This window comes from Mytilus galloprovincialis, chromosome 9, assembly GCF_965363235.1.
Source record: "Mytilus galloprovincialis chromosome 9, xbMytGall1.hap1.1, whole genome shotgun sequence".
In the NCBI taxonomy this organism is placed as follows: domain Eukaryota; kingdom Metazoa; phylum Mollusca; class Bivalvia; order Mytilida; family Mytilidae; genus Mytilus; species Mytilus galloprovincialis.
The window spans coordinates 52,582,436-52,610,032 of NC_134846.1; the positions used below are offsets into that span (position 1 = coordinate 52,582,436).

The window sequence follows — 27,597 nt, forward strand, 5'->3', positions numbered from 1 at the left end:
GGTGTAATTTCACCCATTGAAAAATTTAATTAAAATGAAAATGATAAAAATAAATGCCATTTTGATGTCGCTAGCTTCTCTTATCGCTGGAATGATCAAGTCTATATCATTTTCCATACTGTAACACCTTACATTGTTTAATTTGATATTGATTATGAAATATTCAACTACTTTAATTAGCTTGGTTATCCAACCTCATATTGATTATTCTAACTGAAACTGTTAAATATATTCAAATCTAGCACTTTTTTTGTTTGCTTTTTAATGGAATTGAAGGAAAATATTGATTGAACATCATTTTAACAAGATCCTAGCTAAGGTATTACAAAAAAGTAATATTATTCTATTATTTTATTTACGATGATAACAGAAGGTGGCTTAGTCTAATGTTATTTGATTTTTTTAAAACTCTTAGGTGCAAAAAGAGAGGTATAAATTATTAAATTCAATAGTTGTCCTGATTATAGTTCTCTTTTGATCTTTGTTCTGGAGAAGTATTGTAAGTCTATACATAAACTATCAGGTTTTGTTATCCCACCAATTGAATAACATTCCTGGTCTAAGGGAGATAAATCTATATAAATAAGTTGTATGCAATGCAGAGACTTAGGCAATTTTTTCTCATTTCAGATTACAAAAATAAAAAGAAAATTTATTCGTATTTTTAATATATTATATTGTTTATATTATATCACAAAAGCAAAGAATTGAGTATAAATTCAAATCATATAATCAATTCTAAGTTCTTCGACTACAGTTATTCTGTGTCAGAAACTGATTATGTGTCAAATTTTAAATTGCAATTCAAATTCACAGAGAGAGGGTGGGAGGGGTCCTGATCCCGAAAATCCTGGGCTTAAAAACATGAAATCCCAAGGTCCTGAATGCAAAGAAATTTAATGCCAAACATCTCGAAATTCGAAAAAAGGAATTCCTAGATCCCAAAAGGATCAATCTGTAATTTATTAACATAGATTTATAGAATTAGAAGAGAAAGGGTATTGCCATTTCCTCATATTTCTTAATCTTTTGTTTTATGACAAAATTAATTAAGGAATGACTGTAATATTTTTTCTGTCTATGAAGAAATAACATAAAAAAATTGGTGCACACTGAATAATGCGCATAGCGGGTTATTTGACAGTGTGCACTACATTTTTATACGACCGCAAAAATTTTAATTTTTTGGTCGTATATTGCCATCACGTTGGCGTCGTCGTCTGCGTCGTCGTCGTCGTCGTCATCGTCGTCGTCCGAATACTTTTAGTTTTCACACTCTAACTTTAGTAAAAGTGAATAGAAATCAATGAAATTTTAACACAAGGTTGACGACCACAAAAGGAAGGTTGGGATTGATTTTGGGAGTTTTGGTCCCAACATTTTAGAAATTAGGGGCCAAAAAGGGCCCAAATAAGCATTTTCTTGGTTTTTGCACTATAACTTTAGTTTAAGTGAATAGAAATCTATGAAATTTTGACACAAGGTTTATGACCACAAAAGGAAGGTTGGGATTGATTTTGGGAGTTTTGGTTCCAACAGTTTAGGAATTAGGGGCCAAAAAAGGGCCCAAATAAGCATTATTCTTGGTTTTCGCACAATAACTTTAGTATAAGTAAATAGAAATCAATGAAATTTTAACACAAGGTTTATGACCACAAAAGGAAGGTTCGGATTGATTTTTGGAGTTGAGGTCACAACAGTTTATGAATTAGGGGCCAAAAAGGGACCCAAATAAGCATTATTTTTGGTTTTTGCACCATAACTTTAGTATAAGTAAATAGAAATCTATGAAATTTAAACGCAAGGTTTATGACCATAAAAGGAAGGTTGGGTTTGATTTTGGGAGTTTTGGTCGTAACAGTTTAGGAATAAGGGGCCCAAAGGGTCCAAAATTGAACTTTGTGTGATTTCATCAAAAATTGAATAATTGGGGTTCTTTGATATGCTGAATTTAAAAATGTACTTAGATTTTTGATTATGGGCCTAGTTTTCAAGTTGGTCCAAATGGGGGTCCAAAATTAAACTTTGTTTGATTTCATCAAAAATTGAATGAATGGGTTCTTTGATATGCCAAATCTAACTGTGTATGTAGATTCTTAATTTTTGGTCCAGTTTTCAAATTGGTCTACATTAAGGTCCAAAGGGTCCAAAATTAAACTAAGTTTGATTTTAACAAAAATTAAATTCTTGGGCTTATTTGATATGCTTTATCTAAATATGTACTTTGATTTTTGATTATGGGCCCAGTTTTCAAGTTGGTTTAAATCTGGATTCCATATCAAGTCTTGTGCAATAGCAAGAAATTTTCAGTTGCACAGTATTGCACAATAGCAAGAAATATCTAATTGCACAATATTGTGCAATAGCAATTAATTTTCAATTGGAGTTATCTTTCTTTGTATAGAATAGTAGTTGATAATATATGTTGGAAATTTGCCAGACATGACTATGATGTCATTTTCTATTTTTATTGGCCAATAACTTTATGTAAATAACTTCATTGGAAATTTGCCAATATAAAATGTTGCTGATGAACCTTTTTTTCCTTATCTTATCTAAAATGTTTTTAGATAATGTATGTTGGACATTTGCCAGACATGACTATGATGTCATTTTCTATTTTTATTTGCCAATAACTTTATGTAAATAACTTCATTGGAAATTTGCCAATATAAAATGTTGCTGATGAAGTTTTTTTATTGTTTTATACAATAAACAATGTATATTCACTTTTACTACCAACCAATCTATACCATTCAGTGATAACAAGCACTTTATTTTACATTTTAATATTTTATGATGTATTTAAAAGAGTAGTTATTGTTGCAAACTCCATTAGAAATTTGAATTGATATCAGTTTTGGAAAAAGGGAAACGGGGATGTGAAAAAAGGGGGGGGGGGTTTAAATTTTTCTCATTTCAGATTTCATAAATAAAAAGAAAATTTCTTCAAACATTTTTTTGAGAGGATTAATATTCAACAGCATAGTGAATTGCTCAAAGGCAAAAAAAACTTTTAAGTTCATTAGACCACATTCATTCTGTGTCAGAAACCTATGCTGTGTCAACTATTTAATTTTAGATTTAAAAAGTTTGAAGAAGAAATCTTTAATTGATTTGTAAAATCTTGACATTTGTTTTGTGTAATTTTGTGTAAATCAAAATTGAATGAATAGAGATTATACCATTTTAATGTGAATTTGACCTTTTATTATTTTTATTTTTATTTCTTCTATTATTAGATTTAGATGGGAATGTGTTTCTTTTGAAAGTATATTTTCACCATTTTCCATGTCATTTAATCTCTTTATAGTAGGACTTTGGTTTTAAAGAATAATGAGAAGCTTATTAATATTACATTGATGTTGGGTAAAATAAATGGCAAATTAAATATACATGCTGTCATATGTGTTCCCATGTATTCACAAAGTCAGACTCCCTCTTGTCATAATAGAACCCATTACTCAGAAATCGAACAATAAACCTAGTGTTCCGTGTTTGACTGATAATTTCACATGCATAATACATGAAGTTTTGTCATAAAAGATGCAGATAAAGTTATCATACAAAATATTTTTATCATATTTTATATGTCTTTAATAGAAATATATTTACACCTACGAAGATCCAGTGAGATAAGGATTTTTATGATAGAAATGAATTCTTTTCATACATTTGGTAAACAACCATTGTTTTACATTTCAAAGAAATACGAGAATAAAAGGGATAAACTGTTGGAACTGATTCTTTACTGTTGGCTGTTTTAAAATCTTTCTATGAAAGATGATGAAAACGTTGCAAGTGTTATTCACAATGGTAAAACATTGGTTAGCTTTTGAGATGAGTACAAAAAATGCTATGAAAATAAATAGCCTGTTACTATAAATTATATGATTTGCTTCTAACCCCTACTGATCCTTAGAAGGTTAGTTGAATCCCCAGGGCATAAGTGGGGAGGGGGAGGAAGGCCATATCTACTATGGATTTTATCAACTCTCTATGGATCTGTTGGTGATCAATAGAGAATTGGCAAGTTTTGTATAAAAATAAACTATCAATAACACAAGTAGGCTGAACAAAATATAAGGTTTAAAATGATTAGTTCCAAGTGACAATATCCTTAGATAAAGGCCTACACACATAAGCTTCAGTTTCTAATGTTAGCTGTTATCTGACAAATGTTGTACTTAGTTGTTTCTGTGTTTACAGTAAAAATGTTATCAGTCTACAAATATCACCAGAAGTTTACATTACAGCCAGACATTCTAATGAGGCTTTGAAAAGTTATTTTATAAACTGTAATTAAGAATTGAATGCTTCTTTTTATAACTTCATTGGGTCTAAAAATGTGTGCATTGTTAACGCTTTTACAACCCTATGAAGTTACAAAAAGAAGCATTCAATACTTATAATTACATTTTTTAGCTAGGATCATGAAGACACGATTTGTATCAAGTTTTTATTTAATTTACCTGTGCACTTTATTGTGGAACCTTGTGTCATCATGAATGATAAATTTTATTGTGTAATGAAGTTGCTTAAGGAATAACGCGAGATTACAGAGTAGCCAATCAGAATCACGTATTATAATGAAACATACATCTAATGTAATTATTTTTATTTATGATAGGCGCTTATTCACCAGCTATTCACATGCAGTATGGTTCAGAAGTTGCATTACGTATGGGGCGAGCAGAATCAGACAGAGAAAGCATCATCAGTAGCGAAGTTTCTGCATTTAACGACCAGAACGCAATGAGGTAAGATAATCAATATTATACTGTCCATATATGTCAATATGTTTGGGATAGGTTAATTGAAGGCGCAAAGGAGTAAGGAGTAAGTTACAGGCATTGAAGTATGAGTAGTAAGATGTAAGTGGTATTATACATGGACTAAACAAAAGAGTTTTACTCAAGTCCCCTACAATGAAGTTATACATGGACTAGACAAAAGAGCTTTATTAGTCCCTTAGCTACCGACAAAGTCTAAAGGAGGGGGAAGGAGGGGGGCTGTATCGTTGGCATATCCTTTATATCTCCTTTCAGTCTTGAGGACATTAGTGTACTGTAATTTAGAACTTCAAGGTATTTGACCTATGTAAACCTCTAGTTACTGTATAGAAAAAAATGGAGTTCAAATGTGTTAGCGTAAGTCAGATTTGTTGTAGAGAAAATTGAGAAAATCAACAATTGATTAATCAGTGATATATTATGTATAGGTATAGAGGATTTTAACCTTAAGATACTTATAAGCCTTATTGACACCGCTTCAATTTGAAACTTCAGAAATGTTTTGAAATGACGGAGATTGAATTGCATTATGGTAATTGAGATATTTTACCTAAAGAAATCAAGTAAGCTTTTAATACCTTGTTGAAAGACTTGGAAACATCAATGTTTGCATATAGATGAGATATCTAATACGACTACAGGGCTACAGGACGTATGAATAAAACATAAAGAAAGTGATAATGTCTTTTTACTAATTTTATATCAAATCAGATTAAATTTGAACCCAACTTACTGGTCAAGGCAGAAAGGTGTTTCTTTTTTATTTTTCTTAAATAACTTGATATCTTCTGAGTACATTTAAACAATAGAGTTTTTTTTTATATTGTCTTCTTTTTCTGCAGAAAGTGTTTGCATTTTAAAAATCTTTACTTGTAAAAAGAAAAGAAAAACAGATCATAAAAAAAAATTGTACCTCTGTCCTCAGTTGAACATACTGTTATCAAAATCAGATTTTTATGCTTCTTTTTTTAGTATGAGAAGAGTTCTACTGCAAATTTGGATCAAGCAGTAAAGACTCTTTTTGGAATATATATCATTCAACTAGATTTCAAAATCACAAAAAAAATTCCAGGGATGAGTGAAACATGATTAACCTGAATGTATTATTTATATGTTAAGTTGAGCATAAACCATGATTTATGAGATGTTTATTATGGTAATGCATGAGCTTATGAATATATTTAAATGACTTTTCTGTTATCTTTACAGATCCATGGAACATCATTCTCATCATGAAAAATTCCTCCTACCACCTCCGCCCTCACGTCAACCTCCACCCAGACCTCATGTATCTAATGGAGCAATGCCCAAAAGAACCAGAGTAAGTTACTCAAATGTCTTTCTATATGACTGTGGGCTCTTTATTGTTCTTGGGTACTATTTTTCATGAATTTGAAGGTCAAGGTAAACCATGAATAAGTACTAAATTCCTTTCATTTTGTTTGCAGTTTTGCATAAAATCAATTGAATCATATATCTGAGAAATACTTTTTTTCCTCAATCAGCAAAAAATTAGTCCACACAATGTAAAAAAATCTGCACAAAGGATAAATCTGAACTTTTTCTGGAAAAAGGCAACAACAATAACTTATATATAAGGTCCGGTTATATATGTTTCGAATTTCTTTTGTGTCATATGGTGAATTGGTCTTGTTAGAATAGTGTCATTTAAGAGCACTGTGAACAAAACAAAAGTGATTTAATAAAATTGGCAATGAGACAATTATCCTTCAAACTGCAAGGATATACATATAAATGCATGTAGCCAACTGCAGGTCTCTATATAGCCTTCATAAACAAAAAAAGAACCATGGCTTGGGACAGACATGCACAACATTTGGCAGTGTTAAACATGATTATTAACATCCAAACCCTCCCCTAACCTTGGCTAGTGGTGTAACAATACAACATAAGTACAAACTGTAAAAGCGCTTAACTCATAAGTTCAGTACTTACTAAACACCAAATTGTTATTAAATTTATTTGTAAGAAGTATGGCATTTGATTTGCAATCTTTCTAATTGTAATAAAATGTTTTTGAAGAGTTATTCCCAATATTTAATGAACAATATGAAATTTAGGCCAAATAAAAATATATGTATGGCTCCACTAACCTGACCGACCCTAGTGAAAACCCCCCGACCCTAGAACTTTTTTTTTCATTTCTGAAAAATAAATTTTCAAACGATCAAATTTTGAGGATTGTGAATTAAAATAATTAAATTCATAGATTTCTGTCATCTGAATTTCCATCACAAGTATCTGTTATGGATAAAATGCAAGAATTCATAACAGAATGCAACAAAATTCACTAAAAACGTATCATGACTGTTTATTTTACAACCAAACACATGTAAAAATGGCGGACTTCCTGTTGGGGCGTGTATAATACCGGAAACAATTTCGGTGAACACGATTTTTTCCGGATTTAAAAAAAAAAATGCGGACCTACCGACCCTATTTTTTAAAAATATGTAACTGGAACCACACATATATTTTTATTTGGCCTAAGTAAATTTTATGATATATTCAATTGTATTTATCAGGATTACTACGGACCAGAATTTGTACACAGGTCTTCTAACCCTATCATCAGGATCCCTATACCATTGCAGGGAGAGGTATGTTTGTGATGTGTTATTACATAATGAAACTGATTAGTATAACTCTGCTTTAAAAAAGTGGGGGTATACTGTTTTACCTCTATCTGTCCATCCCATGAACATTTTTTGTCACACCTACCTCAGAAGGGTTTATATAAGTCAGCTATACATGATAAGTTTTCAGATTCATAACTCAACAACTATCTGTTTACTGAAATATTGGGGCGGGGTATCATCTGCTCACAGTTTAACTTGTTTATAGTCTCAAACTTGAAGTTGAAATATGATATAATTTTGCAAAAAAGGATATGATTTAATGTAGCCCCAGGCACATTTCATTTGAACCACTTTTCATTAGAATTATGAATATGCACCTTTGAAAAAAAAATTTGCGCAAAATATGAAATAGTTGTTACCATTTGAGATCTAAAAATTAGGAGAGCATAGAGTTCTACTTAGTTTTTGTCAAGTCATAAATATTTATCCCCTTTGATAGCACAAAAATCTCTGTGCATTGTGGTTATTTTTCTGCCCCACCCAGGGCCATTACGTTTTTCAGTCTGAGCATCCTTCCATTTGTTCATCTGTCTGTCTGTCCTGCTTTAGGTTAAAGTTTTTGGTCAAGGTAGTTTTAGATGAAGTTGAAAGCCAATCAGCTTGAAACTTAGTACACATGTTCCCCATGATATGATCTTTCTAATTTTAATGCCAAATTAGAGTATTGATCCCAATTTTATGGTCCACTGAACATAGAAAATGATCTGTGAGTATGGCATTTTTGTACTATGGACACATTCTTGTTTAATTTTTTGAAATGACTAGTTTGTTGTTTTTATGGAATCAAAATGAATTTAGGTCGAACAATGAGGTCAGACAACACTAAAATTACCATCTTTTCAAAATTTTAAAATTATGAATTCTTATGAAACATATTTGTAATGTTATTATTCCTGATTAAAACTGTATAATTCTTATATCATTTGCATATCTATAAATACTTGAATTTGATTGGTCAATTAGAATTTTTATACGACTGCAAAAATTTTAATTTTTTGGTCGTATATTGCTATCACGTTGGCGTCGTCGTCGTCCTCTGCGTTGTCGTCGTCGTCCGAATACTTTTAGTTTTCGCACTCTAACTTTAGTAAAAGTGAATAGAAATCAATGAAATTTTAACACAAGGTTTATGACCACAAAAGGAAGGTTGGGATTGATTTTGGGAGTTTTGGTCCCAACATTTTAGGAATTGGGGGCCAAAAAGGGCCCAAATAAGCATTTTCTTGGTTTTCGCACTATAACTTTAGTTTAAGTGAATAGAAATCTATGAAATTTTGACACAAGGTTTATGACCACGAAAGGAAGGTTGGGATTGATTTTGGGGGTTTTGGTTCCAACAGTTTAGGAATTAAGGGCCAAAAAAGGGCCCAAATAAGCATTATTCTTGGTTTTCGCACAATAACTTTAGTATAAGTAAATAGAAATCAATGAAATTTTAGCACAAGGTTTATGACCACAAAAGGAAGGTTGGGATTGATTTTTGGAGTTGAGGTCACAACAGTTTATGAATTAGGGGCCAAAAAGGGGCCCAAATAAGCATTATTTTTGGTTTTTGCACCATAACTTTAGTATAAGTAAATAGAAATCTATGAAATTTAAACACAAGGTTTATGACCATAAAAGGAAGGTTGGGTTTGATTTTGGGAGTTTTGGTCCTAACAGTTTAGGAATAAGGGGCCCAAAGGGTCCAAAATTGATCTTTGTGTGATTTCATCAAAAATTGAATAATTGGGGTTCTTTGATATGCCGAATCTAACTATGTAGGTAGATTCTTAATTTTTGGTCCCGTTTTCAAATTGGTCTACATTAAGGTCCAAAGGGTCCAAAATTAAACTTAGTTTGATTTTAACAAAAATTGAATCCTTGGGGTTCTTTGATATGCTGAATTTAAAAATGTACTTAGATTTTTAATTATTGGCTTAGTTTTCAAGTTGGTCCAAATGGGGGTCCAAAATTAAACTTTGTTTGATTTCATCAAAAATTGAATAAATGGGTTCTTTGATATGCCAAATCTAACTGTGTATGTAGATTCTTAATTTTTGGTCTAGTTTTCAAATTGGTCTACATTAAGGTCCAAAGGGTCCAAAATTAAACTAAGTTTGATTTTAACAAAAATTAAATTATTGGGCTTATTTGATATGCTTTATCTAAATATGTACTTTGATTTTTGATTATGGGCCCAGTTTTCAAGTTGGTCCAAATCAGGATTCCATATCAAGTATTGTACAATAGCAAGAAATTTTCAATTGCACAGTATTGCACAATAGCAAGAAATATCTAATTGCACAATATTGTGCAATAGCAATTAATTTTCAATTGGAGTTATCTTTCTTTGTATAGAATAGTAGTTGATAATATATGTTGGAAATTTGCCAGACATGACTATGATGTCATTTTTTATTTTTATTTGCCAATAACTTTATGTAAATAACTTCATTGGAAATTTGCCAATATAAAATGTTGCTGATGAAGCTTTTTTTCCTTATCTTATCTAAAATGTTTTTAGATAATGTATGTTGGAAATTTGCCAGACATGACTATGATGTCATTTTCTATTTTTATTTGCCAATAACTTTATGTAAATAACTTCATTGGAAATTTGCCAATATAAAATGTTGCTGATGAAGTTTTTTTTATTGTTTTATACAATAAACAATGTATATTCACTTTTACTACCAACCAATCTTTACCATTCAGTGATAACAAGCACTTTATTTTACATTTTAATATTTTATGATGTATTTAAAAGAGTAGTTATTGTTGCAAACTCCATTAGAAATTTGAATTGATATCAGTTTTGGAAAAAGGGAAACGGGGATGTGAAAAAAAGGGGGGGGTAAATTTTTCTCATTTCAGATTTCATAAATAAAAAGAAAATTTCTTCAAACATTTTTTTGAGAGGATTAATATTCAACAGCATAGTGAATTGCTCAAAGGCAAAAAAACACTTTTAAGTTCATTAGACCACATTCATTCTGTGTCAGAAACCTATGCTGTGTCAACTATTTAATTTTAGATTTAAATAAGTTTGAAGAAGAAATCTTTAATTGATTTGTAAAATCTTGACATTTGTTTTGTGTAAAAAAACCCATGTAATGTCAAAAATTTGATCACAATCCAAATTCAGAGCTGTATCACGCTTGAATGTTTTGTCCATACTTGCCCCAACTGTTCAGGGTTCGACCTCTGCGGTCGTATAAAGCTGCACCCTGCGGAGCACCTGGTTCTCTTGGTTTACACTTCGATAAACCATGTTTCCGAAACTACTTTCGTAATCTATTCATGCGCGATACACATTATTGCAAGGATACTGGGATTTTCAGCAAATTGAGATTATAAAACAATTGCATAACAGTTGTTTCTATTCTATTGCATATATAAAAAAAAAAAGAAATAAAATAAATGCCCTAAAGCTTCAAAAATGTATACATTTTTTTTTAATAAAATTCTGCGAAATTTCATGAAGGATTTGGCGAATTTACTTCATGGCAAAACACGACGTCACACGAATGAAAATTTTCAAGGGAAAGATTTTTTCGTTACATGTACGCTTCAAATTCGGATCATATCTAATTAAAATGAAGTTTTTGAGGTAGGTGCTATTTCATTTTAGATTCTGTTGCATTTATCGGACATTTATGGTTTTTAGAAAGTCAAGATGGCGGCGTACTCCTTGGTTACGACATACCATTGTGGTTTTGATGGTAAATATAGTAGCCATCAAACAAATAATGTAAATTGATAATGGTGTATGTTTGGCTGAAGAATTATAAGGATTAAACACATTTTTTCTAGAGGTTATTGATGTGTAAACCGGGTCTCTTACTCACAAACTTAACATAAAAGTCCTTCAGACTTTTATTCAGTTTGTGAGTTAATTGCCCCGGTTTACACATCAATAACCTCTAGAAAAAATGTGTTAAATCCTATTATAAAAAAAATATGAGAAAAACTCTCTTGGTATGTTGGACACAAAGTATGTGTTTGAATATATCACAAATTGACAGATTTGGTTTTTAAAATAACAAAACATTTTCAACAACACATACAAATTATTTTATTTTAATTTCAGAGTTTAAAGAACCCAACTCATGTTAGACGAGTTGTGATTGTGTTGTTAACAGGACAGAAACTGGAAGCAATGTGTGACCCCAGTACAACAGGTCAACAATTGTTTGAAGCTGTCATTACTCATGCAGAACTGCCAGAATTTTTCTTCTTTGGATTATCATACATTAATGGTATGTCTTTTTACAGTAAAAATATTGATGAACAAAAACTTTAATTCATGGAATTTGAGAACTTGTAGGCACATTCTAGTTATGGGTTCTGTTAACTAATGTAATATGTGAAAAAATGGATGTAAAGAAATTTTCATTATTGCAATGAATTTGTTTTATGACATGGTTTAATTTTACAAATGACTTTAAATAGAGTACTTATGTTAAAATTAATTAGGAGTTTCGAGTCAGTATTGTAAATCACCAGTGCATAATGACAGAAATGAATCTAATTTTCTACAATTGAATAATTTTTATTGAAATGGATGTTAAAAATATACACTTTCATAGACTATGGGTAGAAAATGACAAAATGGTCGTTTGATAGACCTAGTCATATCAAATATTAACTAGTATTAACATTTATATTTTTCATTTGCAAAATTTAATTTACCTTCAACATTATTTCCATTGTTGAAATTTTTAATTTATTAAACTTACTTGAACCTGAATTTCGTTGATGAAAGAAACTAATTGATATTTAGATGGAGAGCATTTCTTCATTGATGGGGACACAAAGTTGCATAAAGTAGCCCCTGAGGGATGGAAGGATGGATGGAAAGGAAACATGCCACCACTTACATTCACTGTGTACCTTAGAATGAAGTTTTATCCAGAACATCTGGGAATGTTGAGGTACTACAAGTATAGATAACTTTAGAAATCATGCATTTTCCCATATTACAGTGCAGTAATTACACCACAGAACCAATTGTTCAACGACGTTATGTTTGCTGATGGCAGACATTAGCAAAACCAGGAACTTTTCCTCAATTCATGAAATTTGGACCCACAAAAATAAATAAATCCACAGTATTTTGATAATGTGTATATATAGTCAGTGCCTTAGAAAACATAAATTCTAAACATAAAACATTTTCTGCTGTAGACATAGTGTATCAAGACATCAGCTATACCTTCAGTTAAGACATGATTTGTTGGAAGAAAGATTACTCTGTAACGATGAGAAAACCCTGGCCCTCTCTGGATTAGCAATACAGGCTGAGTATGGTGATTATGACCAAGAGACTATGGGCAAGAACTACTTCATACCAGAGCATTATTATAGTGGGCGTGTCATCAAACGAGTGGGTGTCGGCTACATCAGAGATAATACAGCTGATTCCCATTGTAAATATACAGGACTATCACAGACGCAGGCTGAGGTGGAATTCATAAAGGTTTGTTGATTTTCTCATTCATTTATACTTGCCATTCTTTACATAAATATAACACTGCACATGACAGGTGTGTTTGATTCCAGTCATGTAGTGGTTTTATCTGTGCACCAATAAAACTGGTCGTCATGATATACCTAATAGTGATGAAAGTGGCATTAAACACCATTTATCAATTAATTATAATTATTACTTGTCTGATAAAGAAAATATAATATAAAATTGAGAATTGAAATGGGGAATATGTCAAAGAAACAACAACCCAACCAAAGAGCATACAACAATAGAATACATTTCTAAGTTGCCTGTATAAATACCTGCTTGTGTTATAAAACCTTCAAGGATATCATTAAAAAAAAATTATATTGAAGATTTTCATTGTTTATTTATTAAAATTATACTTCTACAAATTCATCATTCTCTTTACAGATGAGCCAGCAACTACCAGAATTTGGTGTCCATTTTCATAAATTGTTAAAGGTATGACCTATGTATTCTACAAACAATATTGGTTATAGTAAGAATATAGACACACTGAAACTTGGTATATTTATGTTCTGGACAGTTATTGATGTGAAGCTTTATTTTTATTGGTACATACTATATACAAAAGCCCAATGAAAATTCACCTGGTATTGATGAATGTGACCTGAAATTCAGAAACTTAACTTGTTGAAAACCGCTGTAAAATATGTCTACATATTTACAGTTAAATTAAACAAAAAGTTTACGACTGAAAGATCAAATGACATCCTTGCACTGGAACAAGCATCCTTTCATGTCCAATTGATCTCTCACTTTGTACGTTTGAAATTTTCAATGGATCTCAGTAGGTGAATTTATTTTAAACTGTCAACTACTTTGGTATCTTAAAAATGTTAATAAGTAAGTGAAAGTTTAGCATAATTTTATAGATAAATTGCTGATGTGAAGGAAAAGCTAACAACCACTTGTGTACAAATATACATTGTATTGTTATGTTCATCCAGGTAAACATTTCTACAGATTTTACTGTAAAAAATTTCAGAATAAGAATGACTAACAGTTTGACATGGGTTGGTATTACTGTAAAGTGTACACATTTCTACAAATTTTACTGTAAATAATTTCAGAATAAGAATGACTGTAACAGTTTGACATGGGTTGGTATTACTGTGAAGTGTACACATTTCTACAAATTTTACTGTAAATAATTTCAGAATAAGAATGACTGTAACAGTTTGACATGGGTTGGTATTACTGTAGTGTACACATTTCTACAAATTTCACTGTAAAAAATTTCAGAATAAGAATGGCTCTAACAGTTTGACATGGGTTGGTATTACTGTAAAGTGTACACATTTCTACAAATTTTACTGTAAATAATTTCAGAATAAGAATGACTCTAACAGTTTGACCTGGGTCGGTATTGCTGTAAAGTGTACACATTTCTACAAATTTCACTGTAAAAAATTTCAGAATAAGAATGGCTCTAACAGTTTGACATGGGTAGGTATTACTGTAAAGTGTACACATTTCTACAGATTTTACAATGAATAATTTCAGAATAAGAATGACTCTAACAGTTTTACATGGGTTGGTATTACTGTAAAGTACATATTTCTACAGATTTTACTGTAAAAAATTTCAGAATAAGAATGACTGTAACAGTTTGACATGGGTTGGTATTACTGTAAAGTGTACACATTTCTACAAATTTTACTGTAAATAATTTCAGAATAAGAATGACTCTAACAGTTTGACATGGGTTGGTATTACTGTAAAGTGTACACATTTCTACAAATTACACTGTAAAAATTTTTAGAATAAGAATGACTGTAACAGTTTGACATGGGTTCAGGTATTGCTGTAAAGTGTACATATTTCTACAAATTTTACTGTAAATAATTTCAGAATAAGAATGACTGTAACAGTTTGACATGGGTTGGTATTACTGTAAAGTGTACACATTTCTACAAATTTTACTGTAAATAAAACCAGAATAAGAATGACTGTAACAGTTTGACATGGGTTGGTATTTCAGTAAAGTGTACATATTTTTACAGATTTTACTATAAATTATTTCAAAATAAGAATGACTGTAACAGTTTGACATGGGTTGGTATTACTGTAAAGTGTACATATTTCTACAGATTTTACTATAAATTATTTCAGAATAAGAATGACTGTAACAGTTTGACATGGGTTGGTCCTTCAGTAAAGTGTACATATTTCTACAGATTTTACTGTAAATAATTTCAGAATAAGAATGACTGTAACAGTTTGACATGGGTTGGTATTACTGTAAAGTGTACATATTTCTACAGATTTTACTATAAATAATTTCAGAATAAGACTGACTCTAACAGTTTGACATGGGTTGGTATTACAGTAAAGTGTACATATTTCTACAGATTTTACTGTAAATAATTTCAGAATAAGAATGACTCTAACAGTTTGACATGTGTTGGTATTACAGTAAAGTGTACATATTTCTACAGATTTTACTGTAAGTAATTTCAGAATAAGAATGACCTAACAGTTTGACATGGGTTGGTATTACTGTAACGTGTACATATTTCTACAGATTTTACTGTAAATAATTTCAGAATAAGAATGACTCTAGCAGTTTGACATGGGTCGGTATTACAGTGAAATGTTTAGTGTTAGCAGAAAATCATGGGATACAGAGAAACATCACACAACAGCTTGGTTGGCATACCATCATGAAAATCTCATTCAATAAACGTAGATTTAGTGTTCAGCCTAAACCTGACGTAGGACAGATTAAACCACCAAAGATCAATTACTTCACTAATAGCTTCAGAAAGTAAGTGTCTGCTACAATAGCAACATGATATTTTTATAACAAGATGCTATTTTTATAACAAGATGCTATTTTTGTAACAAGATGCTATTTTTGTAACAAGATTATTATTTTGGTCACAAGATTAAATTTCATTTATTTAAACATGGATATTTTTAAAAGGCCTGATTTGAATGCAATGCTGATTGATAAAGTTGTTATTTTAGAAATAGAGAATATTATATGGCTTTTTTATATCATACCTGTATCAACCAGAGACTCCAATATAAACCTAAGGCCATGCTGAGGATATTATATTGGTTGTGGGTAGATATTATGTGTTAAACTGAAATCTTATTTGGAAATTCAGATTAGGGGGTTTGAAAAATCCTTATCAACTGTTATACACCTCATCACTATTTGGAAATCAGTGCCAGTTGACTCAGGAATCTGTTTCTTGAACTATTGACAACAATCACTTTTAATACATTGTGATAATTAGGTCTTTCCACCTTTCCGTGGAAAGACCTATTGAATTTGTTCTGATTATTATTATTATTATTTTTTTTTTTTTTTTCTTCCGCCTAATTTTTTTACTTGCGTATTATTGATGTTTCAAAAGATGTCGCTTAGATATTTGGAATATGGTATCGTATAGTTTATACGCTTTAAAAATTTACAACTGCGTAATAAAATACTTTACGTTATAAGAGTTATCTCCCCAAACACTGTTTTTCTTGTGGCCACTACTCCTTCGCAACCGTCAAAAATACGACAAATTTATTTTACCAAATTGCTAGTTACATCTTCAGGATTAGGATATTCATTTGGACCGAAGCTTTATGGAGACTCCATATGAGAGTTATTCCCCCTTTTCCATTTAATTAAGTGATATGCATTTCTAAATGGTAAACCATAAGTGATAAAGACATAGGGTCTTTAGATTTGAGGTCCTTGGTCCAAAATAATAAAAATGAGGTCAAGGTCAAAGGTCAAGGTCATATTCTAAATTTAGATTTTGGCTAATTTTCATTTATTTTCAAATACCTTATGACATATCGACAAATAATTTTTCATAAATTGTTAGTTGCGACATGTCCTTACTTGTATATTTTGGTTGAAAGGGTGTGCAGACAATAAATGGGAGTTTTTGCCAATCTTACATTTAGAATTACGCGTAAAGTGATATTACTAATAAACCAAACATATTAAAGACCTAGGGTCTTTTGATTTAAGGTCCTTGGTTTGTGAACTTAAAATTGAGGTCAAGGTCATAGGTTGATATGACGTTCTAGATTTTGACCTTTGCTTTAAATTCATATAAATACATCATAAAGCCATAGGAACTAACATTTTAAACTGATTTTTCATATTTCAATATCAAAATAGATCTTTACTAGTGGAAAGACCTACAATTGTTCTCTGAACAATTGGTTTTTAATTCTTATATGATTTGCATATCTATAAATACTTGAATTGGATTGGTCAATTAGAATTTTTTTCTAAGTTTACACTTCGATAAACCATGTTTCCGAAACTACTTTTGTAATCTATTCATGCGCGATACACAAGCTTGCAGTGATTCCGGGATTTTCAGCAAATTGAGATTTAAAAACAATTGCATAACAGTTGTGAATATACTAGTGCATATTTAACACACAAAAAAAGAAAGAAATTTAAAGCACTAAAGCTTCGAAAATGTATAGAAATACAATTTAATAAAATTCCGCGAAATTTCATGAAGGATTTGGCGAATTTACGTCATGGCAAAACACGACGTCATACCAATGGAAATTTTCAAAGGAAAGATTATTTCGTTACGTGTACGCTTCAAATTCGGTTAACATTTAATTAAAATGAAGTTTTTGAGGTAGGTGCTAGTATTTCATTTAAGATTCCGTTGTATTTATCGGACATTTATGGATTTTAGAAAGTCAAGATGGCGGCGTACTCCTTAGTCACGACTTGCCATTGTGCTTTTGATGGTAAATATATATAGTCGTCATCAACAAAACAAATGTTTATTAAATATCACAAATGATTGGCTGAAGAATTATAAGGATTAAACACATTTTTTCTAGAGGTTATTGATGTGTAAACCGGGGCTCTTACTCACAAACTCAACATAAAAGTCCTTCGGACTTTTATTCAGTTTGTGAGTTAATCGCCCCGGTTTACACATCAATAACGTCTAGAAAAAATGTGTTTAATCCTATAGTGTCAGATATTTTGTATTATGACATCAAAATTTTACGGGAATGATGATGTCCAGAAATGGTAGACAAATAGCGATAAGGTGTATTGATATCTTTATAATCACTGGTGGCAGATACAGACAGAGTGCCATTGATTATATTACACATAAAATAACCTAGATGGGTTTTAAAGAGGGTGGTAAAGGGTTATTTTCGTGCAACATGATTGCTGTTTTTTATTTCACGTTCAACATGTTTTTACTTTTTTATTTCACGTTCAGTCGTGCAAGACGGGTGCCTCGTTCAACGTGTTAAGCTTATTTAATTTTACGTGCATCGTGATTTTCAAAGTCTTATTTTGCATGCTCGGTATTTTTCAAATAAAATTCAAACACTAGGCAGGGATCGTCAAGAAATACTTTTTTAAAAGCCGTAAACCAATTATATCATAAATGTGTATATTTAATCAGGAGTATCAAGTAAAACAAAGAGTTAATATATACAAGAAGGCAGTGACTCAGTCACAAAAGGTTCAAATTAAAGTATTTATTTTTCGTGCAACGTTCATTACAGAAATTATTTCACGTTCAACGTGAAATTATGTCTTATTTCATGTTTTTTTTGTGCAAGCACCCCTCTTTACCACCCTCTTTAAACTATACCATAAAGGTAAAAAAATAATTAATTTCTTTCCTAAAATGCGAAAATTCACAGCTTCAAAAAATAGATAAATTACATTTTGCAAAATACCGATTATTAGAAAAAGGCAAAAAAGGAAAAATCATGACAATTTTACTGAAATGTGAAATAGCATTTGCCTTTACCTGAATCAATTTATATTACAGAGGAAGATACTTGCTACAGTTCTCAACGGCACAACATAGATTCCAGTTAAAGATGAGGGCAAGAGAAACTAATCCTGATCAACACGGTATGAGGCTTATAAATAGATACATAAAAGTTTAATGCACTGTGGGAAGATCTGTTGGTGGCCTTAGGCTGTTTTCTGCTCTTTGGTTGGGTTGTTGTCTCTTTGACACATTCTCCAGTTCTATTTTCCATTTTATTGGTATGTTTTAACTGAAACTTCAGTCTTATGTGGAAACTAAAATGACAGCAATTATAATAAAAGTATAGGTAAACTTCATAGACTTAAAAGATATCAGGTCAAGGTTAACAACTGTGTCTACACAGCTTCAGTTCAAGCTGTCATTAGTGGATGATGTAATTACTCAGCGCTATTCAGTATTTTTAGGTACTGTAAATTCAGAAATTATTGCATGCATGTATTATTGCAATTTTTGTCACATTAGACTAAAATGTGATTTTAATTAATTAAGAAATATCCTGTTCAATTCATAATAAACAATAATTTCTGAATTTACAGTAACCAAAACAAAAGTTGAATTAAAAACAATTTTGTGAAATCTCAAATTATTGGATATTTACAGATTTCTACAGTTTTCTTGCCATTCTGATTGAAAATAGATTCCATGACCTTTAGTCCTCAAGGGCAAGCATGTACTGTCACAATTATTGCGACCCTGCAAAATAAGTTATTTACCTGAAGATTACTGATAGATTAATTGTTGCTTTCTGATGTCATGCAGATAAAGTTATTTTTATGTTCCTATGTTATTTTTATCAACACATCTCTTTCAAGGACTTTTAAATCATTAAACATATCTTGTTCAAGGACTTAACCATTAAACAGGAACCATAACTCTATATTTGTTATTTATTTTCAGACGTGTTAGATACAACAGATATGAAACAAGACAATGGTGAAGATGTTACATTTACACCTGAGTTCTTACAGGTAAATCAATCTCATTTGTGTCTGTCAAAGTTTTTCAGGTCAATAATTACATCATATGATATTGTGGTTAATCAACTGATTAGATAATTCAAAAAAAGTACAATAGTATTTTAATTAAACCATACTGGGTTTACTTAATTATTAACTTTACCAACTGTGGTGTTGCATTAAAGGTTATAGCCCTATAATGTATAGCCAGTCAAGGTTGTTAAAAAATGTCATCATCATAGCCCTTATATTAGCATAAATGTCATTGGAGTTGGCACGGCTTCAGGACTTTTGGAAATTGCACAATTCATGAGTTAGTTGTTTAGATAAAATACCTGTTATGTCTGTGTCAAAAGACAATACTGGTGAGAAGAAAGTAGTTTTTATCACCATCTTATAACAAAAAGACAATTTTCTGTCTTCCTTTCTTGTGTACTTTTGACAAAAAAATGTCTAGTTAAAAAATTTCATGAAATGTAAATTTTAATAAAGATTAGTAGTGAAATAGATTTTGCAAAAGTATTTTTAAAAAATATTTGATAATTACGGTGAAATTCATCTTTGATGGTCAAAGTTTAGAACCATAAAACATTTTCTGTTTTTCTTGATTGCAGGAAAGTTTTAATAGTGATGATGAAATACAACACAAATCTGATCCTTTACCCTATAGATTGTAAGTATTATATGAAAATATCAATGTGCCATTTTTTTTTCTTGGTTATTTTGAATAGTTATTAGTTCAGAATAATTTGCCTTGTCAGTATGATTTTGTTCCCTTTAATTTCTTTGCAAAATTATTTATGTTATTTACATGTTGTTTAAGCTTTTGAAACTAAAATATAGATGTTATTCTGCATGTCATAACTGGTTATGTTTATGTATTGTTGTTAAAAATCTGTATAGGTTTTAATCTTGTAATAAGATATGTTCTAATATTAGTATGCATCTAAATATTTTTTTTACTTTGTAGCATGTTTTATGACTTAATCTTAAATACTAGATTTAGAGGTTTTTATCAATAGAATTTATAAAAACTTACTCTTGGGGGTTACCAAATATGTATCTGCAACCGTCCACAAATGCTTGACTAGAATTTATTGAAACTTTCTCAGAAACTTTCTAATAAAATGTCATTGTTCACTTTGTATCTTATTTTTTCATTGAAATTATTTTTGAGGTTTCCATAATCAAATCAAAAACTGAGTCATTGATTTCTGTTTAGAGCAGGGATATCATTCTTATGAAAGGAGTAGGTCTGGTAAGGGCCGATTTTGGCCTCAAATTTCAAGTTCTTCTGACGAAAGATTTTAGACACTTTTTAAACACTTAAGTGTCTATTTTAGTTGATTCAATAAGTGTATCTAAAAGATATTAACAGATTTACTCATTAAAAACGTCCCGATTCTAGCTTAAATATGAAAAATCTATCAAATATGCCAAAAATTGTCACTTTTCAGAAGGTTTTTGTCAAAAATGAAAGTGGCCCCATCTGTGTTAATCCTCAACCTTTACATATGTTATGTATTATCATCAAATACAACTTACATTTCAATATTAAGAATGAACACGAATGCGGCCACTTCAATTTAAGACGGAAGCAATAACTAAAATGCTAAAATAGTGAAGATTTCAGTAATTTAGCCTGACTTAATGATGCTAGTACCCGATATATGTGCATTGTATTGTCTAACACAGCCCATATGTATTTAGCAGACGTATTCTACTGTCCAATAAATAACTAAAAGACTTGGTATACATTATAACAATTTTGTAAAACTGCTATATTTTGGGGCCAAAAAGGTGTCTTACTGAACCTACTCCTTTGCTTGCATTACCTCAAGATTTGTTTGTCATGTTGTTATAAAAATAATAAAACTACCTAAAATGTTTATCATTAAACACACTTTGAAAAATATGTAAAAGTGAAGCTTCATTCTTGATTAATTTCATTTTCATTGTTGACTGGAGTCACAGGACACAATTTCCTGTTGGCACATTTTTAATTTGATAAACTACCAAATATTTAAAACTTAATTCTGAGTTGAAATCAATCAAGAAAAATCAGCTGTTAATGAAATATTTTAACAGCTAATTTATGGTGTCTGTATATACATGCATTTTGTATGGTTGAAGTCGAATTTTCTCTTGTTAACTGTTTAATATTAAAACTTGGAGCATTTTGATTGCATGAGTTACTGTTCTTTGCATGTTTGATCAGGCCTCCGCCATATAAAACAGATACCAGTATAAGTATGATGGATTTACGACCACCCCGTGATACAGGTGAACGATTGCATGCTGCATCTATGAGTGACATACATTCTGCATTACAAAGGGATGGAGAAATTGAGGCTTATGTTATAGGTATGACTGGATTGATAAGATTATAGATTCTTCACCATATAATTAACAATATGTGTATTGCATACATATGCTTAATTATCAATACTGATAATTGTGAAGTACAGATTAACTGTTTTTATACGACTGCAAGTTTTTCGTTGTCTGCGTCATTGTCCGAAGAAGCATGGTTTTCAGATAATAACTTTAGTATAAGTTAAAAGAAATCTATAAAATTTTAATATAATGTTTATAACCACAAAATGAAGGTTGGGATAAATTTTGTGGGTTATGGTCCCAATGGTTTAGGAATTAAGGGCCAAAAAGGGTCCAAATAAGCATTTTTGTAGTTTTCAGTCAATAACTGGTGTTTAAGTGTATAAATCTCTCTGAAATTATACCACAAGTTTCCATACTACAAAGAGATGGTTATTTGGGCGTTATGACTCAAATCTTTTAGCAATTAGGAGCATAAAAGGGGGGAAAACAAGGTTTTTTTTCTGGTTAAAGGACAATTTTGACAATTTAAAAGCAGTGTAAGGGAGGTAACTCTATTCCATTTAGAGAATGCTGATAATTAAATAAATTGAATATGTTTTATTACCCCCTTACACTGCTTGAAAATTATATGATGATTGTCTTGAAATGATTAGCTGTAAAATTATTTTTAAAAGTTACTACATGTATTGATTTATATTAGTTTTAACCATGACTGTATGTCATTTAATATTTTAATATTTAATGATGTATTTAAATGAGTAGTAATTGTTGCAAACTCCATTAGAAATTTGAATTGATATTATTGTTGGAATAAGGGAAAGGGGGAGGAGTGTACAATTTTTCTCATTTCAGAATTTTTTGAGGGGATTAATAACAACGCTAAAAATCCAAAGAAAATTTTTATGTTCATTAAACCATATTCAATCTGTGTCAGAAACCTATGCTGTGGCAATTATTTAATGACGATCCAAATTCAGAGCTGTATCAAGCTTGAATGTTGTGTCTATCCTTGCTCCAACTGTTCAGGGTTTGACCTCTGCGGTCGTATAAAGCTGCGCCCTGCAGAGCATCTGGTTGAATTCTCATTTATTAATAAGACAAATAGTTGAAAACAACATTTCTCCAAAATATTGCTTACTATGTATTTTTAAAAGTATAAAAAACAGGAAATCTATTGCTCATTGTTGAAAAAACACATCCACATCATTTGATATCAGGCAGCTGACAGTTGTCTTATGTTAGATACCACCTTTAAATTCCTTTTAAATAATTGCAAGAAACTTTTATCTCATTTCAACAGATAAATAATTGAGAAAAAAATATTATATGAATTGTATGACAAGCAATATAAAAAGTATAAACTTTCATAAACTTAGAGGATGATGTAATGTTTTTCAGAGCCGAGCAGCCAGTCCCTGGATATGGTAGCATCACCTGTTAATGAAACCATTAATTGTAAGTGTCAGGATTGTTGATAAGTTTATTGCAGTAAAATACAACACTGCTCAAATTTGACATGGATGAAATCATTTTGTTAAGAAAACTAGATTATTCAAATATATTTTACTCAAATATATTTTAGATAGTAAAAATTTTGTAGGCAATAAATGTGCAGATTATTAAGTTAAGTGTCTTATCTCATTCAAATCCTGCTGCTTATTGTCAATTTAAAAAAAAAGGGTGTTAAAGATTATTTTGTGTTGATTTTATAACCGTTCTTACTCTCTAAACAAAGGTCATTGTTTTATAACCGTTCTTACTCTCTAAACAAAGGTCATTGTTTTTCGTCATAATCAGAGTGATTAAATGTTTGATCATTTTAATGTTACTGAACATTTAACACATAGTTAAACAAAAGACATTGCTGTTGAAAATGCACAATACTCCTCAATTTTTTTTTTTTAGTTTTTAGGCAAAGACTTGTACATATTTTGCCTACACTAATAATTTTGAATTTGTTAATTGAACTAGATATAAGTTTGTTATGGAATTTGCCTTTTCAGAATCTAATGCATGCTGGGTAATATTTTCAAAGTCTACACCAAAACATTGTGATTGGTTAAAATTATTGTAAACAATGGAAATTCAACTAATGTCATGATGTATTATCACTTTGTGGTACAAAACAATGAAATTACCCATGGTTCTTTAGAAACTGAAACGGCCAATTGTAAGGGGTCGCAACTGAATATTTTAAATCAAGAACACAACATAAATCCTTGAAAAACTAAAACAAAGAGCTGACAGCATAGTTTTGCAGACATTTATCATTTATAAGAAATACAAAAGGAACTAATGTTGTTTTATGTAATTTTGAATTTCTTTTTTTCTAATTTAGCAACACTTCAGCATAGATTTGACAATGAGCTCCTTTCTCCAGAAAAACAAAATAACGGCAGAATATTTGAAGTTGTTCTGGAAAAAGAACCTCAGTATGGGATCGGCATCACCATTGTAGGAGGTGAAAACCCCAACAAAACAGACCTGGGAATATTTGTGAAGACAGTGACACCTGGCGGGCCAGCTGACAAAGATGGACGAATTCATCCAGGGGACCGCTTGCTTGCAATCAACGACCAAACTATAGAAGGAATGCAGCAAGCCGTTCAGCTGATCCGCGAGGCTCAAAACTTTGTGAAATTATACGTGTGTCAGATAAAACCTCCCAAGTCTGTACGCAGGAAAATATGTGATGATGTCATCTCGACCAAGTTAAAACAATCTATGGCTGACCCATCAGACCTTCTCATTTATCATGAAAATATAAACCCATTGCATGACAATTCCGATGATAGCTTTGATGATGATGATGATGATGTATATAATTCACCTCATACTAATGTTTATACAGATGTACATACTGATGTACAGGCTGATGTACAGAATGATGTGCACACTGATGTATATACTGATGTACACACTGATGTACATACAGCTGATGTATCTACTATGTCACAGATAGAATCTATAAAAAGTGAAATCGTGGAAATCCCACAACAGTATGCCCCATGTAATACTGGTAAGTACGGACTAAATAAGAGAAAAAAAAGTGGGATTAATACACTTTATTTGCAAGCTTGGAAAATATATTCTGTCACAAGTTATAAATTCCTGTTGTTGTTTTTATACGACCGCAAAAATAGAAAAATTTTTGGTCGTATATTGGTATCACGTTGGCATCAGCGTCGTCCTCGTCGTCGTCGTTGTCGTACGAATACTTTTGGTTTTCGCACTATAACTTTAGTTTAAGTAAACAGAAATGTATGAAATTTAAACACAAGGTTTATGACCATAAAAGGAAGGTTGGGATTGATTTTGGAAGTTTTGGTCCCAACAGTTTAGGAATTAGGGGCCAAAAAGGGCCCAAATAAGCATTTTCTAGGTTTTCGCACTATAACTTTAGTTTAAGTTAATAGAAATCAGTGATATTTTGACACAAAGTTTATGACCACAAAAGGAAGTTTGGGATTGATTTTGGGTGTTTTGGTTCCAACGTTAACTGTTTAGGAATTAGGGGCCAAAAAAGGACCCAAATAAGCATTATTCTTGGTTTTCGCACAATAACTTTAGTATAAGTAAATAGAAATCATTGAAATTTAAACACAAGGTTTATGACCACAAAAAGAAGGTTGGGATTGATTTTGGGAGTTGAGATCCCAACAGTTTAGGAATTAGGGGCCAAAAAGGGGCCCAAATAAGCATTTTTTTTTTGTTTTTCGCACCATAACTTTAGTATAAGTAAATAGAAATTTATGAAATTTAAACACAAGGTTTATGACCATAAAAGGAAGATTGGGATTGATTTTGGGAGTTTTGGTCCTAACAGTTTAGGAATAACGGACCCAAAGGGTCTAAAATTAAACTTTGTTTGATTTCATCAAAAATTGAATAATTGGGGTTCTTTGATATGCCAAATCTAACTGTGTATGTAGATTCTTAATTTTTGGTCCCGTTTTCAAATTGGTCTACATTAAAGTCCAAAGGGTCCAAAATTAAACTGAGTTTGATTTTAACAAAAATTGAATTCTTGGGCTTCTTTGATTCGCTGAATCTAAACATGTACTTAGATTTTTGATTATGGTTCCAGTTTTCAAGTTGGTCCAAATCAGGATCCAAAATTATTATATTAAGTATTGCAATAGCAAGAAATTTTCAATTGCACAGTATTCAGCAATAGCAAGAAATCTTCAATTGCACAGTATTGTGCAAAAGCAAGAAATTTTCAATTGCACAGTATTGCGCAATAGCAAGAAATCTTCAATTGCACAGTATTGTGCAATAGCAAGTATTTTCAATTGCACAGTATTGCGCAATAGCATGAAATATCTAATTGCACAATATTGTGCAATAGCAAGAAATTTTCAAAAATTGGAGTTATCTTTCTTTGTCCAGAATAGTAGTTTAATCAACTTAAATCATTGTTTTACACAATATACAATGTATATATTTACTTTTACTACCAACTGATAAATTAAAACAATCTTTACCATTCAGTGATAACAAGCACTTTTTTTTACATTTTAATATTTTATGATGTATTTAAATGAGTAGTTATTGTTGCAAACTCCATTAGAAATTTGAATTGAGATCAGTTTTGGAATAAGGGAAAGGGGGATGTGAAAAAAAGGGGGGGGGTTCAATTTTTCTCATTTCAGATTTAATAAATAAAAAGAAAATTTCTTCAAACATTTTTTTGAGAGGATTAATATTCAACAGCATAGTGAATTGCTTATAGGCAAAAAAAATTTTTTTTAAGTTCATTAGACCACATTCATTCTGTGTCAGAAACCAATGCTGTGTCAACTATTTAATCACAATCCGAATTTAGAGCTGAATCCAGCTTGAATGTTGTGTCCATACTTGCCCCAACTCTGTGGTCGTATAAAGCTGTGCCCTGCGGAGCATCTGGTTCTTATTCAAAGAATCATCCTTTTACCTTTTTTTGGAGTATTTCATCTTTTATTCCTTTGGTCTCCATTCAAATCATTATAATTGTAAGATTAGAGGAATACTGCAAGACATATATTTAAATAATTAAAGATTGTTCATTTTTTTGGTGTTTTATATGTTATACATGTTTGTGAAATGATTGAAATAATGGATAGCATTTACATTACAAGTTCTAATAAAAAAAAAATATCCACAGAATGTATTAAAAACGGTGTGATTTTTGTATATCTGTTTTATAGTGATTGAATCTGATACAGATTCAGACTTTGACCAAGCTATAGAATGTGTACAAGAGGAAAAGCCATTAAAAGAAGTCCCACAAGAGGAAGTGATAGCTGAACCAGTACTCAAGTAAGGATTTAGAGACTTCTATTCTTCCATTACATGTACATCATTCCTGCGTATTGGAGTCTTTCGGTTGTCATTTCTGATTTGTGTAGATGTGTATTGAAAATTTATATAGATAGTTTTTCCAGTTATTTATATGAGAAAAACAATAATTGCCAACTAAAAGAATGCAATTTTATTGATTGAATAATTGCTATGATGAAATGATGCAAACATCCAGTGGTTTATAATCATTGTTTCATCTGTTCAGTACAGAAGTTT

General features: G+C 30.9%; 1 protein-coding gene across 6 annotated transcripts in view; it reads left to right on the forward strand.

The window, feature by feature from the left end:
• The window catches only part of LOC143045262 (tyrosine-protein phosphatase non-receptor type 13-like), a 90,368-nt gene that overhangs the window by 35,464 nt on the left and 27,307 nt on the right, over positions 1 to 27,597 (forward strand). For all 6 annotated transcript variants that reach the window (XM_076217634.1, XM_076217637.1, XM_076217638.1 and 3 more), the window contains 15 exons: positions 4,631 to 4,760; positions 6,003 to 6,114; positions 7,340 to 7,414; positions 11,526 to 11,694; positions 12,219 to 12,369; positions 12,623 to 12,914; positions 13,341 to 13,391; positions 15,500 to 15,720; positions 18,737 to 18,822; positions 19,640 to 19,710; positions 20,313 to 20,371; positions 21,917 to 22,062; positions 23,437 to 23,493; positions 24,377 to 25,057; positions 27,228 to 27,339. In XM_076217634.1, the coding sequence (XP_076073749.1) occupies positions 4,631 to 4,760; positions 6,003 to 6,114; positions 7,340 to 7,414; positions 11,526 to 11,694; positions 12,219 to 12,369; positions 12,623 to 12,914; positions 13,341 to 13,391; positions 15,500 to 15,720; positions 18,737 to 18,822; positions 19,640 to 19,710; positions 20,313 to 20,371; positions 21,917 to 22,062; positions 23,437 to 23,493; positions 24,377 to 25,057; positions 27,228 to 27,339 (2,413 nt within the window). The remainder of the gene's footprint in view (positions 1 to 4,630; positions 4,761 to 6,002; positions 6,115 to 7,339; positions 7,415 to 11,525; positions 11,695 to 12,218; positions 12,370 to 12,622; positions 12,915 to 13,340; positions 13,392 to 15,499; positions 15,721 to 18,736; positions 18,823 to 19,639; positions 19,711 to 20,312; positions 20,372 to 21,916; positions 22,063 to 23,436; positions 23,494 to 24,376; positions 25,058 to 27,227; positions 27,340 to 27,597) is intronic.